The sequence below is a fragment of the Rhineura floridana genome, chromosome 17, assembly GCF_030035675.1.
Source record: "Rhineura floridana isolate rRhiFlo1 chromosome 17, rRhiFlo1.hap2, whole genome shotgun sequence".
In the NCBI taxonomy this organism is placed as follows: domain Eukaryota; kingdom Metazoa; phylum Chordata; class Lepidosauria; order Squamata; family Rhineuridae; genus Rhineura; species Rhineura floridana.
In genome coordinates this window covers 24419533-24437144 of record NC_084496.1, presented here as the reverse complement: position 1 = coordinate 24437144, position 17612 = coordinate 24419533, and the positions used below count along the sequence as shown (strand labels likewise).

The 17612-nt window shown below is 41.7% G+C and overlaps 1 protein-coding gene across 6 annotated transcripts in view; it reads left to right on the top strand.

The window, feature by feature from the left end:
* The window catches only part of EPN2 (epsin 2), a 50057-nt gene that overhangs the window by 17943 nt on the left and 14502 nt on the right, over positions 1-17612 (top strand). For 5 of the 6 annotated variants that reach the window (XM_061599400.1, XM_061599402.1, XM_061599404.1 and 2 more), the window contains 4 exons: positions 3085-3858; positions 12706-12818; positions 15038-15130; positions 15428-15584. In XM_061599400.1, the coding sequence (XP_061455384.1) occupies positions 3267-3858; positions 12706-12818; positions 15038-15130; positions 15428-15584 (955 nt within the window). In that variant the 5' untranslated portion in view covers positions 3085-3266. The remainder of the gene's footprint in view (positions 1-3084; positions 3859-12705; positions 12819-15037; positions 15131-15427; positions 15585-17612) is intronic. The other variant, XM_061599405.1, reaches the window with a different exon arrangement.

The window sequence follows — 17612 nt, the reverse complement described above, 5'->3', positions numbered from 1 at the left end:
TATTTATGTATTTATTTACTAAATTTATATAGAGAGCCAGTGTGGTGTAGTGGTTTGAGTGTTGGACTACGACCTGAGAGACCAGGGTTCGAATCCTCATACAGCCATGAAGCTCATTGGGTTACCTTGGGCTAGTCACTGCCTCTCAGCCCCAGAGGAAGGCAGTGGTAAACTACCTCTGAATACCGTTCACCATGAAAACCCTATTCATTGGGTCGCCATAAGTCGGAATCCACTTGAAGGCAGTCCATGTTATTAAATTTATATCCTGCCCTTGTTCCCAGTAGGAACCCAAACAACTGCACTGGTTGGTTTTAACCTTTTCCTGCCTTGGGTCCTGATGATCTCAGGGAATGGCTCCTTCTGCATGAACTGATTATCTGCTGTTGAGGCCCACTTTAACAATCCATCATAGAGGTGAAGTTCGGATATGCACCCCCCAGAACTTGTGAGTTGCTTCTCCCCAGGAAGCCCATTTGACGCCTTCCCTGATATTTTCCACAGGCATCTTAAGAGTCCCTCCCCTTTTTAAAGCCATGCCTCTGGTAACTGAAGAGCAAATATGTTTTTGTCCTCTGCTGTTTCTGGAAGTTTTTTTTTAAAAAAATGCCTTAAATTATGTTACAATTTCAGATATGCTGGTGTGATTTGGTTGCATTTAATTTTTATGTACTATAAAAATTAGTACATAATACATGTCGGAAAAATGTATAAACATCTTTATATCCATATAAATTAAAAGTCTTCATGTCATTCTTTGACTTTCTGTTTATAAGTGCAGTCTTAAATCTTTAGTAGAACAATTATAGTCTATGTTCCCCTCAGAGGCTAGGAGTGCCTTTTACCAGCGTCGGCTGGTAAGAGCTGTGGTTGTTTCTGGACCGGGATAGTCTGACCACTGTTGTCCAGGCACTGGTAACCTCCATGTTGGATTACTGTATGTAATTACTCCTTGTGGGGCTGCCCTTGAGGTTGGTCTGGAAGCTGCAACTGGTGCAAAATGCAGCGGCGTGACTGCTTACTGGGGCAGGGTATTGCCAGCATGTTACCCCACTGCTGAAAGAATTGCACTGGCTGCCCAATACCTACCTGGTCAAGTTCAAGGTTTTGGTTTAGTGTACAAAGCCTTATATAACTTAGGACCAGGATACCTGAAATATTGTTTTACCCCTTACATACTCAGTGGATCACTGTGCTCTGCAGGTGAAGGTATCCTGCAGATATCATATCAGGAGGTCAGTTCCACACAATATAGAAAGCGGACCTTTAGTGTTGTGGCACCTACCTACCCGTTGGAATTCTCTCCCCATAAATATTAGATAAGCACCATCTCTGTTATCTTTTTGGCACCTACTGAATACCTTCCTCTTTCAACAAACCTTTTAAGTAGAGACCTTATGTCAGTCTGTATCGGAATTGTTTTTTAAGATTTTTTAAAGCTTTTTTAAAAAAGATGCTTTACAGATGTTTTGTTTTAATATGTTTTTAAAGATGTTTTGTTTCAATATATTTTAAAGTCTGTTTTTAAGATGTTTTAGAGTGATTTTAGTGTTTTGTTTGCCGCCCTGAGCTCCTTCTGGGAGGAAAGGTGGGATATAAATTTAATAAATAATATGAAAATATATGTAAATTGCAGAGGTAATGAATCTTGTGTCTTGTTTAACCTATGTGAACCTATCTCAAGAAGAAAAGTTAGAGTAGCAGTTAAGTCATTTTTTAAAATCTCCATTGACTACAATGAATGATACCTATGGCTGTATTCACACAATCAAATCTGAACTTAATAAGAAGTATTATTTGGATTATGATTCCAATCAGTTTTGGAGTTTTGGGTTTCTTTAAAGCTTCATCTAACTATTTGAGATTCCGTAGCCTAAACCAAGCATTTTAAGAAAGGGTGAAATAAAGATCTGATGTATCACAATAGCAAAATGACCACAGATTTCCTTGCTAGTGTAGTTCAGTGTTGTTGTGGGTAGGATTTGGCGATACAGCTGAGCTGCTGCGCTGCTTGCGAGGCCACAGAAAGGCAGAATTGTTGAGGCCTGTCCAACAAAACGAATGACAATATCACAGGCTTCAGTTGAACTTAACTCCGGATATCATTCCAGCTGCAGGAATAAGTCACAAGACCAAGAGCGATTGCGAGAGCGCTCTTTGACAATAAGCTGACAGGTTACTGCAACTGTTTTAGCAGCTCTCTGGTTCTAAAAGGACAGCGCGTGTGGGTGTTTCTGTTCTGGTATTTTCAACAAACAGCTGCTGCATGAAATTTAATTTTGTTTTCTGCTGCAGTTGCAACTTCATTTGCTCGGTGGGGGCCCCTCTGTGTTTGTGGAGTCCGCACGTTTGTTCAGTGACTTGTTAAACTGCTAATCCGCTAAGATTAATTTCTTTCTTTATTTAATGCTACAGTTGTAATGCAAGTATCTTACTGTGAATTGTTTTCTGATTCGCTTTATCCCCCCCCCCCCCCGCTGCCAAGTAGGATCTTGACAAAAGCACTGTGATCTTGACTTATAATGTCTTTAGATGTGAGAGAGAACTGGATAAAAGTAGAGAGGTCTGACAGTGGCCGTGAGCTGGTGTGTGTAATGCCAGAGTAGGGTGGCAACAGGCCTTTCAGCTGTATCCTGATTCCTCTGTGGTGGATGCTGTGCCTAAGATAGGATGGACTGGCCTAAATTTGTTGTGTAGATACATCCTTAAAGGGCAACTGACCCTTTTGAGAAGGAAGGAAGTAATTTCAGTGGAACTTCCTCCAGACCAGAAATCCAGAGTAACATAACGATGCCTACATGTGCAGTTCACTCCATCTTCTCTCTTGGCGCTTTATTCAGCAATTAGGGCTGTTCAGAAATGTTTTGCCTGTGTGTGGCTTTCATATGCAGATCCTTTAAGACATTGGTTTAAAGGGGAAACCCTATCTGTGGTTTTCTGTTTTCTTTCTGTAGTTCTAGAACAAGAAAATAATATTTGGTGACCGATGAAGAAAAACCTGAATGTTTGCTTTGGCTAGTTTTTTTTAAAACACAAGGGAACAATTAAAATGGTAACAGATAGTTTTCTGTGTTTCTTTTTTAGGTCGGAGTTTCCAGTTCCTTTTTTATCTCTCGTGAGGGGAAGAAATGACTTTACCAGAACTTGCTCCAAGTTGGTCACATATATTGAGTCTTCATATCACAGAGACTTTCAAAATAGAAAAAACTGTGATCAGTCTCTGAGGGCTTTTTTGGGAACCTGCCTTGATTTAGGAGGAGATAAAAATGACAACTTCAATTAGGAGGCAAATGAAAAACATTGTGAACAATTATTCGGAGGCCGAAATAAAAGTTCGGGAAGCAACTTCAAATGACCCCTGGGGTCCATCCAGCTCCTTAATGACTGAAATAGCGGATTTAACATACAATGTGGTGGCCTTTTCTGAAATAATGAGCATGATCTGGAAACGTCTGAATGACCATGGCAAAAACTGGAGGCATGTTTATAAGGCCTTAACTCTGTTGGATTACCTGATTAAAACTGGCTCGGAGAGGGTGGCACAGCAGTGCAAAGAGAACATCTTTGCTATCCAGACTCTGAAGGACTTTCAGTACATTGACCGGGATGGTAAGGACCAGGGCATCAATGTGCGGGAGAAGTCCAAGCAGTTGGTATCACTTCTGAAAGATGATGATCGGCTCAAGGGAGAGAGGGCCCAAGCCCTGAAGACGAAAGAGCGCATGGCACAGGTGGCTACTGGGGTCGGTAGCAATCAGATAACCTTTGGCAGAGGTTCCAGCCAACCTAATCTGTCCACCAGCTACTCAGAGCAAGAGTACGGCAAGTCAGGAGGCTCTCCAGCTTCTTACCACGGCTGTAAGTGCAAACTGTGTGCTCAGTTAAAGGGGTTCTGTGCTTTTTTGAAGGTCGTCTCTCTTTTAATTTGGGGATGGATCAAAGGAAATGCAGCTTTTCAAACCAATCATGATTGTGAAGTGCGCAGTTAGCCAGTTGCAATGGGTACGTGTGAAACAGAGGAGCCTTGTAATTCGGAGGCCCATGCTCTGCAGGTTGTAATTTGATCTGCTTTGCTAGTCAAATGGCATAATGCGCTATAGTACATGCTTGGATGGAGGTCTTCATTTTTTTTAATGGTCAGAACTATACGTACCATGATGGGGCCCTCAATTATCTCTGTAGGAGGAAGGAAACTGATTTTTTAAAAGAATATTTTTATTCACATTTTGCAACAAATTAAACCAAATAAACAAGAAAAGGAGTGCGTTAAAAACATTAAAATATAATCATACAGAAGATGGACGTTAAAAAAAGCAAGGATAATGAATGGAGCATTATTTTGCCATTACATTTTACAATAAGAGGAATAACATGTCAAAAAAAGGACGTTTTTACATCTGTATAAATGTTTCATCACACATTTCAATACAACAATCAAGTTGGACCAAAAGACCCATAGGGCCATAATACTACAATACAAGGTAACAAGATATGATTATACCTGTCTCTCCAGAGAGAGGCATGGGTTGTAGGAGGTGCCCAGTCATGCTCTGCGCTGGCAACAAACTGTATGAAACAAAGCAGTTTTTAATAGAACTTCTCTTCATTTGTTCAGTCAACTTTGCCATTAATATAATTGTCCAAATTTGATTATACAATTCCTCGGCCAAATTATGGGTGGTGTGTTGGTGAACACCGATGTTGTACTGGAAAATTTTCTGCTACTATATTTTTCTGTGGAAATTTTTCACTTTTAGAAGTGCACTGTTTCATAAAACATATTAGTAACGTAATGAATTAACACAATAGAAGTCAAATAGGGCAACTAAAATAGGTACAATACCAGGCAAATCTAAAAACAGCTTTGAAATTAACTTTTTCCAGGTGAGTAATAGCCCCAGTAAGCCAAATTATGACTTAGTGTGAACAAGCAAGTATGTTAGGTTGCCAGAGCAAAACATAACTGCCACTTCACTCCTCCCCCAGTCCTGCTGCTGCCGCCCTGCCTAAGGCCAGGCTGTGATTTGGCTTAGTGTTATGTGTGAACCTGGGTCTGAGTGGTAAGCCAAGAACAAACATTGGATACAGTTTGTTTGGAGCGAGATAACGCTAAGCTAAACCGTGACTTAGCTTGGGGTAGTGAGGCAGCAGTAGGAACAGGTTAGGAGGTAAGCATTCGTGATCTTTGCTCTGGGAATCTGCATGCTTGCTTGTTAGTGCTAAGTCATCATTTGGCTCAGTGTTGCTTGTGAACTAGGACATATATATTTATGCCAAGTGGTGTAATGTGACCTGTTTAAGATTGTAATGTTATATTTATAGTATTGAAATGGTTTTTGTGTTGCTGTGACATTTGTTTTTTTTTACTGCTGTTGTATAATTTTATTATGAAATTGTTTTTGTAATTGCTGTTTGCTTTTCTTGTAAGCCACTTCGAGCACAGGGTTTTTTTGTAAGTCGCGTTGAGTTCCTTTTTGGGAAAAAAGCGACTAATAAATATTATTATTAATAAATAAATAATATGCACATGTCTTCAGGCATGCAAACATCAGTGTGTTTACAATTTTCAATGCCACCGCTTCTTAAAATCTAATGTTAGTGAAGTGTTTTGTTATTGAGTTGTCGTGTTCCAAAATATTTACAGATTACACTAAAAAAAATCAAGTAAAGCTTTGAATGTGTTTGAATACAGCATTTAAACCACAATAAGTGTGCTTTACTGATTTATCCTCTTCTCCCCAATCAAATATTGCAGTTCAACTACCTTTTGAAAAAAATTAAAATGACACACTCATTTAGGTTTGTTTACTAATTGCAAAATACTTTCTGATTTAATTTTTTTTCTGGAAAAACCACATCATTAATGGATAGTTTCGAGGCCTGTCAGAGATCTCGGCAAATAGCTACCATTAAATCACCCCACCTAACATTCAGGTGCTCCCGAGGTTTGGAGTTGGTACAACTTTGTCCCTCAGCAACATGCTTCCTTCAGTGCAAAATGAATTAATTTCACATCTTGGATTTTGTCTGAAGCCTGCTCACAAATAGCATAAGCTGCTCTTAGGAAGTCAGCTGGTGGCGATAGCCCTAAAGTGTATGTATATTTGGGAAGACAGTTTGGTTATATCTTAACATTTACTCAGAGTAGATTACATTGAAATTAATAGGCTTAAGTTAGCTATGCCCATTAATTTCAATGGATCTACTTTGAGTAGGACTAAAATTGGACACAACTCTGGCATCCTACATCTGTGTTGCTATGTTCTCCCCTCCCCACTGGTTCTTCTCCATGACTTCAGTTGTTGTTGTTGTTAAATTTATTAGTCGCTTTTTCCCAAAAAAGGAACTCAAAGGTACTTACAAAAAAAACCTGTACTCGAAGTGGGTTACAAGAAAAGCAATTACAAAAACAATTTCATAATAAAATAATACAACAGCAGTAATAAAACAACAAATGTCACAGTTAACACAACACCTTATCTATGATGTGCTGATGCCCTTGTCTTCATCCAGTTCCTACTTGCCTGCCTCTGCTACAGAGGAGCCACTGTGTTGAGCTGGCGTTTCCCTGTGAGATTCCTCTGCTGTCCATCCTCAGATGTGCTTGCCTGGTGACGTGGGCCATATCTCACATTTCTTTGATTGCTCAACAGCTTGTTAAAGTTTGTCATGTTTCAAGATATAGTTTCATCATTCCTGCTAATTTCTGTAGTCATTTCCATTTGTGACATCTGTTTCAGCACAAATATGGTATATAACCTGCCCAATCCTTGAACTGTTTCTAATATCATTGTAGTTCTGGAGCTGTATTTTAAAATTCCCACTCTGTGTTCATGTTATAGAACAGATGGACACAATCTGATATAAACGTTGTTCATGTATGGTTGTACAGTTGTTTGAGGATATTTTCAATTATCTTGTGCTAAGTTGATTGACTCTTAAAATTTGTCTTTTTAAGCAACAAGCTCTTAATAAATGTAATTGTTAAAAATATAAGAATTGCCTTTCTAGATCAGACCAAACTTTGGACCAAGACTTTTTTTTCTACTGTGGCTAGCGTAACTGGTAGAAAATGGATGGATTAATCTTGTTTGTCTATATTTATTTATTTATCATTTGATTTATATCCCTCCCTTCCTCCCAGCAGAAGCCCAGGGTGGCAATATGAAACTCAGTGAATTTGCCTGCCTGTGGCTACCAGGTGAATTGTTAAGCACAAGGCCATGTTTATGCATTGTATGAAATATTGTTTTGTGGTCATGTAGTAAAGTTGTAGGACTGACCTATTCCAGTATTATATGAGGTGAGAAATTTCTCTCCCACCTCATGTGATAGTTAAAACCCCTTTTCTCTTGACTGATAGCCTCTAGTCTACAAAACCACTGCACTGCTCTGTTAGGAAGTTTTTCCTGAAGTTCAGCCAAAATCTGGCTTTCTGTGAATATTCTCCATTGGTTAGAATCAAGCCAATCTTCTAGTTCCTTCCTCTACTTTCTGTAGGAGAAAGTTATCAGCAGAATTATTCTCCGAACAGATACTGAAGTAATTGAAGACCCCCTTTACTACTACGTCATACAATAATTCATACAAATGCATAAACATAGCTTTGTATTTAACAATTTGCCTGGTAGCCATAAGAGATGAGGAATTGCATGCAGGCAAATTAACGGAGTTTCATATAGAGAAACAAGATTAACCCATCCCTCTTCCACAAGTCATGCTAGCCGCAGAGGAAAGAAAATCTCTTGGTCCAAGTTTGGTCCAATTTTTTAAGATGCCGCAAGAATCTTTGTTTTTTTTATTCTCAGCTGTGCAGTAATTAGTAGTTCTCATGTCTTGTCTGTGGTTATGTGTGCGTCATGCCTGAAATGGTGCATCAGAGTTGCCAAGGCTGTTGTGAATATAACACCCAGGCTCCCCCCCCCACTTGCCTGGGAAGGTCTTCTACCCAACTTTTGAAGTGAATCTGTGTGGGCGAGCTCACTCACAAATGGCGAAAACAGTTACTCTTCATGGAAGTGCCTTTTTTCCTCTTTGTTCGCTCTTCTCATCCTGGCTCTCATTCACAGATATCCTGGCAAATTAACTGAGGATGAAAACTGCAACCTGTTCTTTCCAGAAGCTAATTCTTGATAAAAAAACTATGTAAAGTGTGGGATAAATGTAGTGTTGCGGTTGGAATATTACTGGCTCCAATAGTTTATTCTTATTTAATATCCTGTTCTGTATAGTAGTAGAGGGTGGGAGTAAGTTACAGTGCACTGTATCCCCCCCCTTCCCCAAGAACTCTCAACATCCACATGATTATTCTTCTTGGTGCATCTCCCCCTAATTCAGACTAGATTAAAATCACAATTTAACCCTACGTGAGCTCAGTCCTGGCCATCTTTTTGCTGCTTTAACTGATAATCTGTTAATTTAAGCAGAAATTACGTGATTGCAGGGCTTGGAAGCAGTGGAGCTGATGGGTGATCACTACCTGTCCTACCCCAAGTTACTTCAAGATCAGAGAGAAGTGGAGGTGTTTCACTCAGTTTCTGGCATGGAAGTGCTAGCACCAGTGTCAACCTTTTCCTGAATGTATATTATCATTATTTATTTGTCTCCTAATAAAAAAAAAGTCTTTAGGCAACCTACATTTGCAATTAACAACCGGCTGCCAGGTTTAAACAAATCAATAATACTCAAAGTGTGCATGTGCTTAGGTATGCACACTAAACAACAATAGATATGATTTTGATATCCTTCAAAAACCTGGGAGAAGAGTTATATCTTAACCTGGTGCTGAAAGAATGTGTGCGTCAGGCAGGTATCACTGGGGGAGAGCATTCCACAGATGGGGGGCCACAACTGAAAAGGCCTTCTCCCTTGTCAGCACCCTCTGAACCTCTTAGAAGAGCCACCTGGTGAAAGGACGCAGATGATGAATTGCAGGGTCTGGATATATTCATTTCGGGAGAGGGGTTCTGCTAGATGTTGGGGTCCTGAGCCGTATAGGAATGCTTAGGTTTAAAGCAGCACTCAGAAACATACAGGGCAGAACTGCACATCACTCTTATAATGGGGCTGCTGCTGAAAACTGCCCCTCTGTGTCAGGTTCTTCCCCCTTTCTCCATGATGTTTAAGTGTGCTTACGTGTATTTGTGCTATCAAGTGATATGAGTCTCTACTTTCCATCGTTGGCAAACGGGGGCAGAGAAATGCAAAACATGGTATCGCAATACGTATGTATATGTCAGTCTAAGCATCACAGGGAGAGGCTAGGCGAGTGTGACACAAAGCTGATATGTTTGGTGGCTGTTCTACGTTGAGAGTAATACATAGTTCTTCCTTCAAGACCCATGTCAAATTCATGAGCTGTGTGTATGTGAGGGTGGTGCTGGTTACTGGACTCAGAGCCTTTTTGGTTTTGATGACTTTCTATGGAGTTAATTACCAGGTAATTGTGGCTCCTGTTTAACCATTGTGTAACATTGAACACAAATGGGTAAAAGGGAAGCAGCGGAGTGTTCCCCACTTGGCTGAAACCCAGCAAAAATGCAGAAAATTGTCTAGGAAATAATGTCATTGCTAGTCACGGGGGCAGATGGAAGAGCAGAATTGGACTTTAATGACTGCCAAAAATCGGGAATGTTGTTCCTTTACTGTAGCCAGAGTCTTGTTGCAAAAGCCAGCCAGGGGCATTTTTAGGTGACAGGAAACATCCATCAGTGATTCACATGTGGTCTGAGAGCTTTAATCTCAAAATTTCTCCATGCAGTAACAAAGCAGGGCTTAGGATGTAAAAATAGGATCTATTCAGTGCTATCTTGCATAAACAACTGATTAAACTATCATGTGCTGCAGAATAAGAATCTCTTTGTGTGCAGTATTACAAAGGCAACACCCTTTATGCTAGACCTTTGGAAATCAAGCATTTTACTAATAATGCATGGTTACTTTGGTAATTCAAGAAATTAAAACGCTGGATGAATGTGGGGCGGGTGGTGGTGGTGGAATGTCAATACTGAAATCTTAATGACGACTCTGGCCTCATTCAGTGATTTAAATCTTGCATGGAACGCAGGACACTTCAGTGTATAGATGAAATTTATTGCTGCCCTTGTGAAATTTAATGAAAACTGATGTAGTATAATTAGTATGTTTTATATGAAATGTGGCCATGCATTTTAAATCAGCCAAGTGTTTTAATTTCTTGAATTACCAAAGAAGCATTAAGCAGAAGCTTTAAAGTGGCTGAAAAGGTAACTGAATATTAAAAGCTGGTGAGTGATGAAGCTGTATGTCTTACAGTATAATCTGATGCATATATACTGGGAAGTGAGTCATGCAGAGTTCAGTGGGACTTAGTCCCTTGAAAGTCTGCATGGAATTGCAGTCTTTTTCAAATTGATAGTGTTGGATGTGGCTGGAAATACTGAGGTTTTCTTTAGCACAAGAATAAGTGCCTTGTGGACTAAAACACAGCCTGCAAGCTGTGTGATAAAGTATCTGTGTCATTTGGAGTGCAGGTTCTAGGGTGCAAGATAATTGGCATAGCTTGCTTGCATGCTGATATATTGGAAGTTGCCTTATATTGAGTCAGAACATTGTTCCATTTAGCTTGGGGTGAGCTGCTGCGAGTTTGAGTTCATAAACATGTCGGGGATACCTCATTGGCTACCCCAGATCTAGTATGATATTGTTTGTGCTGACCAGTAGCAGCTCTCTAGGATTTCAGGCAATATTGTTTCCTAGCTTTACATGGAGATCCCAGTGATTAAACCTGGGACCTTTTGCATGCTCAGCATCTGGTCTACTGAGCTCTGACGCTTCCCTTATGGAATCATGTCATACATCATAGAAGGGATCCTATTAAATCTATTTAGCCCAATTCATTCGTATCAGCAAATCTAATCTGCTGCATCATGTTATCATGTGGGAGAACTTTGATTACTGGCAAAAGTGGGTGGGGCTACATATAGTAGATGAGTGAGCATCAATATAGCAAATTGCTTCTGGCCCTTATGGGGTGGTAGCTGCCATGTACACCACTGTTTATAGCACCTACACATAAGGACTGAGCATGGGTAGTCAGTTCAACCTAATCCACAGTGGTGGGTCCATGTCAGTGAGGCAGTGCAGTTCACTCCAGGTTTTAGTCTGAACTTTCAGGGAGCTGTCCAAGGTGCTGAAACCTATGCCCAAAACATGCCCAGCACCTTGGACTAAAACCCAGAGTGGATTCCACTGCTTCACTGACATGCAGCCCCCAGCTGCCACTGCTAATCCACATGGTTGTTAGGGTTACATGGGGAGAGCCATGAACACTCCTTGAAGGAAAGGTAGGATATAAATGTAATAATAAATAATTGCTGTCTCTTTCCGCACAAATGCCTTGTGCCCAAGCAGTAAATAGAAAAATTTAAATACAATAATAGCATGAATACAATATAGCGTGTAATAAAATTAGAATATCACTCCAGTGTAACATTAACAGTTGAAGAATTAGCTATTAATTAATAATAAAAAGTTTAAATGAGGTATAGAATGTTTCAGTAGCTCAATTAAATGTAAATTAAATTAATTAAATGTAAAATACGTTACCCATAGCATCAACATTATTTTCCACATGAAGCAATCTGTTCAGCAGTTCATGTATATAACAATATGATACATAGTCCAAATTAAACTAGGTGCAAAAGAGGAAAAGATAAAAGTAACCAAATTCAGCTTCCTCTGGCAGCCTTCAAACTAAATCAACCAAAACTTCCAGCTAAAAGCCGGAGAACTCCTCCCTTACTGGGATTCCAACTCTGGTACCAAAGGAGAAGGCGTAATCCCCATAAGGCCTACCCCACCCTCTTGCAGCAGAGAGAGACTCCTCTCAGCGGAGGTCCCATGTCCTGAGTCACCCTCCTGGCAGCTCACCTCCTGGCTGTCTCTAGGCATCAGAGCACTAGAAGAGGCAAGGGGGGGGGAGCCTCTCCCTCGGCAGATGTCTTCTGCTGTCCTCTCTAAAGGATAGAGAGTAAAGAGCAGCATAGCAGTGATCATGTTCCAAAAGCAACTCCAGAGGCTGATGATGCTGATAGCTAACAATCCCTCAAAATCTTTTAACTAGATGCAAAATATACTCTCCCCTTTGCCCCTGAATTCAAGGGCCAGTAGCTCCTAAAAGTTTACACTGGTGGCAGTGTAGTGCTTGCAGCCTCCATCAATGTTATACGTTGAAGCTGCTGCACTGTCTTGTAGATTCTTCCGTCGTCAGCATCTTCTTGCCTGTATGTAGTTGTAAAGGGCCTGTGCATATTCAGTTACTTTTAATGGAAATCATCAGCCTGCATAACCTGCAGTATTGTCTCTGGGTCTCTGCTTTGTGGAGCAGGCAAGAATGGGTTTTTGTATGTGTGTGTCCTCCCCCATCCCAGTGAGTGCCACTAAATTACTTCTTTCCCAGGCAATTAGAGTACATTATTGATCTTGCTAGACCTAATTGAATTCTTGATTATCACTTTTGTGATTTGCACTTTTTGCACTGGGTTATTGTGCTTAATGTTTTGATTTGGGGATGTTATGGTCAAAAGGCGGGGCAAAAAGGATAATAAACCTTGGCCCCAGTTGTATGTAACTTAGAGCAGCTAGTTCTCAGAAGGATTACCAACAGGAATTTGCTGAAGCATATTTGCTAAGAGTTAGGATTGTGCCTCTGTTTCCTCCAAACAGCTACATCACCTCGAGTGTCTTCAGAGTTGGAGCAGGCACGGCCTCAGACGAGTGGAGAAGAAGAACTTCAACTGCAGCTGGCCCTGGCTATGAGCAGAGAAGTTGCAGAACAGGTTAGTTTATCCTACAGCTTTATAACCCTTAGTGTGTACTTTCTGGCCTAAGTTAAGAGTTTCATACCAGGTGATGGGGAGGAGGCACCATGTAAGGACTGACAGTCCCTTTCCTTATTAAGCAATCCAAAGTGACTTGAGAAATTTACTGTGAGAAGTTGCCTCCTGGCTTGGCTCCTGTTGGTAAATGCACACTTCAAGTGATAAGAGGAGAGGTGATGATCCTTGATAACTGATGGCAGCAATTATTCAGCATGTGTTCAGTGTTATGAAGCGACAGCTGCAGCCATCTCATGAATAAAATGTGTGAACTCTTCTTTCAGCAATGATAGTTATCCATCTAGTAGAAAAGCAGAGTGTTAGTTAGAACTGCTGGACTGGGTGCTTACTCAAACTGGTTTTCCAGTCTGAGCATCAAAAACGCGTACCTTGTGATGGTGGCAAATACTGTCTCTTCTCCCTATACTATATAACCCCCTAACGAGCCAGTGTGGCGTAGTGATTAAGGTGTTGGACTACGACCTGGGAGACCAGGGTTCGAATCCCCACATAGCCATGAAGCTCACTGGGTGACTTTGGGCCAGTCACTGCCTCTCAGCCTCATGAAAACACTATTTATAGGGTCGCCATAAGTCGGAATCAACTTGAAGGCAGTACATTTACATTTTTAACCTGTCACGCTGCAGTTTGCTTGGCCATAGAAGGTGGCGCTGTAAATTGCAACGTGTCTTGAGCTGCAAGCTCGGGCTCAAGGCTTGGGGGGGGGGGAGGGAAGGAAGGAAGGAAGCAAGGCTGGGGGGGAGGTGGAAAGCAAGATCGATGTGAGGGTGGAAAGTGTCTTACATGGCGGTGGCCTATGCAGCGGCCACAGCCCAGGGAAAAGACTGGTCAGCTGCCTAGATGGGGTGGTGGCTTGGCGGTGGCAGCTGGTAAGCGGCCTAGGTGGGGCGGTAGTGGCCTAGGTTTGCTGTGTGGCATTTGTTGAGGGGGGCAGCGGCAGCATAGGAACAGGCAAGGCAAGCAAGTCTATGGCAGCTGATGCATGCTAACGCTTGGAGGTACTGGGGGGTATTGCAAGGGAGGGTTGGCAAGGGGAGTGGGGGAGGCTGGGGGTAGGGGTGTTGGGGTTGGCATGTGAAGCATGCAGGGGCAAAGCCCCTAGTACCTTCAAAAGAAAAGAAAAATCTGTCAGTGGGAGATTCCAGTTCTGAAACCAGATTGAAGAATTTGGGTATTTTAATTATTTCCATTAGTGTTTATAAGTAAAAACAAAATACCTTCAAAATGGAGAGCAAAGAACTAAAACCACAGAGCGAGATCTATTCAAAACAGAGAGTAGGTAGAGGGATAAAAATCCTCAGAGCTAAACAGTGTTAAAATCACAACTGGGGAAAATAAAAAGTTCTTTGCCTGGTGCCACAAAGACTTTAGAGTAGATGCCAGGCGGGGGCATTCCATAACTGGGGGCCCTCACTGAAAAGGACTTTCTCACACACACCCCCAACGTACCTCACCAGGTATTTGAGCTTTAGCATTTTTAGCTTTTGCGTAGATAACTGTGCCTGTGAATGAAGGAGGCTTCAAGTTACGAAACCAGTTACGGGAAGTTAATCTGGGGGTGTGCTTTCTTAATGGTGGCACCCCCAGTTCGTAATGCTCTCCTCAAAGAGACCTGTTCACTCCTTTGTTTTGTCTTCATTGCTGAGTGAAGATATGACCAAGCTTTTGATCTTGCTGCTGGTGCTCGGATGCAGTCATGACTTTCAAGTTCTTGCTGTCCAGCTAGTTCTGTCTTCTGTAGTCTGTCACTTAGCTGTGGCTGCCTGAAACAAAGTGACTCATAAGAACATAAGAAGAGCCCATTTTCCGCCGCAGTCAGCCCGGCACCCCAATGGGAAGCCCCCAAACAGGACCTGAGTGCAACAATACATTCAGGGAGATACTGTCTCTAACAATGGAGGCTTATTTATTTATCTGAAAATTTGATGTTTTTTAATTTCTTCTTACATTTATATCCCGTCTTGTTTCTGTCATGGAACTCTTCATGGCAGTGTTTAATGTTTGTTAAATTAAACTGTGTTGTCTTTTTAAAATGACTGTCACTTTAACTGCTGCCAGTAGAGAGCCTGTTGTTTGTAACCTGGTGTGAATTAAGTAACAATGGATGACTTATGTATGGCTCCCTCTCTCTTCTCCCCCCCTTTTGTGTGTGTGTGCAGGAGGAGCGCCTTCGACGCGGCGATGATCTGAGATTGCAGATGGCTTTGGAGGAAAGTCGCAGAGATACAGTTAAAATTCCCAGAAAGAAGGAGGTAGGCCTTGGTCAGTGAAGAAATTCTCAGTCGTCACTGCAAAGGTTGGATGTACTGGAGATGCAACTGGGAATGGATTGCTCTCAGGGGTGGCACTGCCTGTCTGTGTGTGCGTGTAAGAGAGCGCATGGTCATAAAAACGTCTTCCATGCTGGGATAAAAGCCCAAATAAGCAGCTTAAGGGGATGTGAAAGAGCAAAATTGTGCATTTTCTTATCTTGCAACCTCTTTTTTATTTAAATGAGTTGTGCATATTGCAGATGTTGTGCCCTAGCTAAAAATGTATCTCACCCACAGCGCGGAACGGTCTTGGATCTCATGGATTCCCTGCCCTCCTCAGTGCCAGCTCCTCAGAAAGGAGAGCCTTGGGGGCCACCAGCTGCAGCAGGCCAGACAGACCCATGGGGGGTGCCTGCAGCCAACAGTACCACCTCAGACCCCTGGCAGTCATTTGGTAAGAGCATAGCAAGTGGTCAGTGCTGTAGCAATTATATGTTAACTCCCCTAGATAAATTACAACCCCTCCCTTTGCTTAATATGGAGCTTTCCTCTGGGAGTAAAGGTTTTCATTTTAGATTAGCAATTCCCTTCTTTCCCTTCCCCCGCCACTTTTCCTTTTGTGCATATAGCTTATTTATTTATTTATTTATTTATTTATTTACATTTCTAGACCGCCCTATAGCAGAAAGCTCTCAGGGCGGTGTACAACAAATAAAATCACAATTAAAATATGAGCAAGTGTGAAAAATATAATACAATTATAAAAACATTAAACATGATAAAAATCCAAAATAGAATTGCCATTGAGTTTATAAATTAAAATCCATATTAGGTTTAAAATTAAATTTAAAATGTTTAAAAAGCCTGGGCGAAAAGGTAGGTTTTTACCTGGCGCCGAAAAGATAACAAAGAAGGCGCCAGGCGTATCTCGTCTGGGAGGGCATTCCATAGTTCGGGGGCCACCACCGAGAAGGCCCTAGATCTAATTGTTGATCTCCGGGCCTCTTTATGAGTTGGGACCTGGAGAAGGGCCTTCGACGTCGAGCGTAGTGAACGGGTAGGTACATAGCGAGAGAGGCGTTCCACCAGGTATTGCGGTCCGATGCCGTTTAGGGCTTTATAGGTAAGAACCAACACTTTGAATCTGGCCCGGAAACATATCGGTAGCCAGTGCAGCTGCGCCAGGACAGGTGTTATATGGTCAAATTTCTTTGTCCCAGTGAGAACTCTGGCCGCAGCATTTTGCACTAGCTGAAGTTTCCGAACCGTCTTCACAGGTAGCCCCACGTAGAGTGCATTACAGTAGTCCAATCTAGAGGTTACCATAGCATGGATAACTGAGGCGAGATTCTCCCTGTCCAGATAGGGTCGTAGTTGGGCTACCAGCTGAAGCTGGTAGAATGCATTCCGTGCCACCGAGGCTACCTGAGCCTCAAGTGACAGGAGAGGATCTAATAAGACCCCCAAACTACGTACCTGCTCCTTTAGGGGGAGTGTAACCCCATCTAGGGCAGGTCGAACGTCAACCATCTGGGCAGAGGGCCCTCCCACCAACAGGATCTCAGTCTTGTTAGGATTGAGTTTCAGTTTATTAGCTGTTATCCAACAGTGGACAGTTGGTTGTTGCCTTCCCCTCTTTTTACTTATTTAAAGAAAGTGCCACTCTTCAGTATGAATATTTATTGGCAACATAAAACAATGAAATATGTCCACAATACTAAAATAAAGTGGATAAAAGCAGCGGTGAAACGACATAGTAAATATGGAAAAACCTGGGGAAACAAAGAGGTACCAAAAAGATAACACAATAGGCGCCAGGAAAGCCTCCCTGGAGAGAGAATTATGCATCTGAGAGGGCTTCTGTGTCTTTCTGACTTCCTGTGGTTCCTCTTGGGCCTCTTGTGTCATGATTTTGTTCTGTTTTGCCTCCTGGTCCTGCCATGTGTCAATATTAGGAGAAACAGTTGATTAGACATTTCCCAAGGGTAACCTAAGAGTATTGCCTATGCCAGAGGGATAGTGGTGGGGTTTTAGCTGACTTCCAGAAAGCAGTTAATACTGAGAATGGATAACTTGTAATGTGATGTTCAGTTGATTGAAGAGTGTGCTGCTCCCCTCCAGTTTAAAGGCTGATTCTGGAGGGACAGTGATTGTTGATACAGAGCTTCTCTGCTGGTGGCAGAGACACTTGCTTTCCTTGGAAGAGAGCTTGGAATCTCACTGGTAACTATGTTCTAGCCACTACATTAAGCAGTGACAGGCCTCCAAGCCGTTGCTATAATTAGCAGTGCCATAGCAGCGAATTAGTTCGTTTTAATACTGTCTGTCATGAAAAAGGATGTATTTATTTGGAAAGTATTTAAAGTTGTCTGTGTGCCTTTTCTTTCTTGAAGAGCTATGCAGTAAAAGGTGTTTCAGTGTTTAATCCTTTGATAAAGTGATTTTAGGGTTTGAAGAGTATTTTAAATATTTTTGGCACATT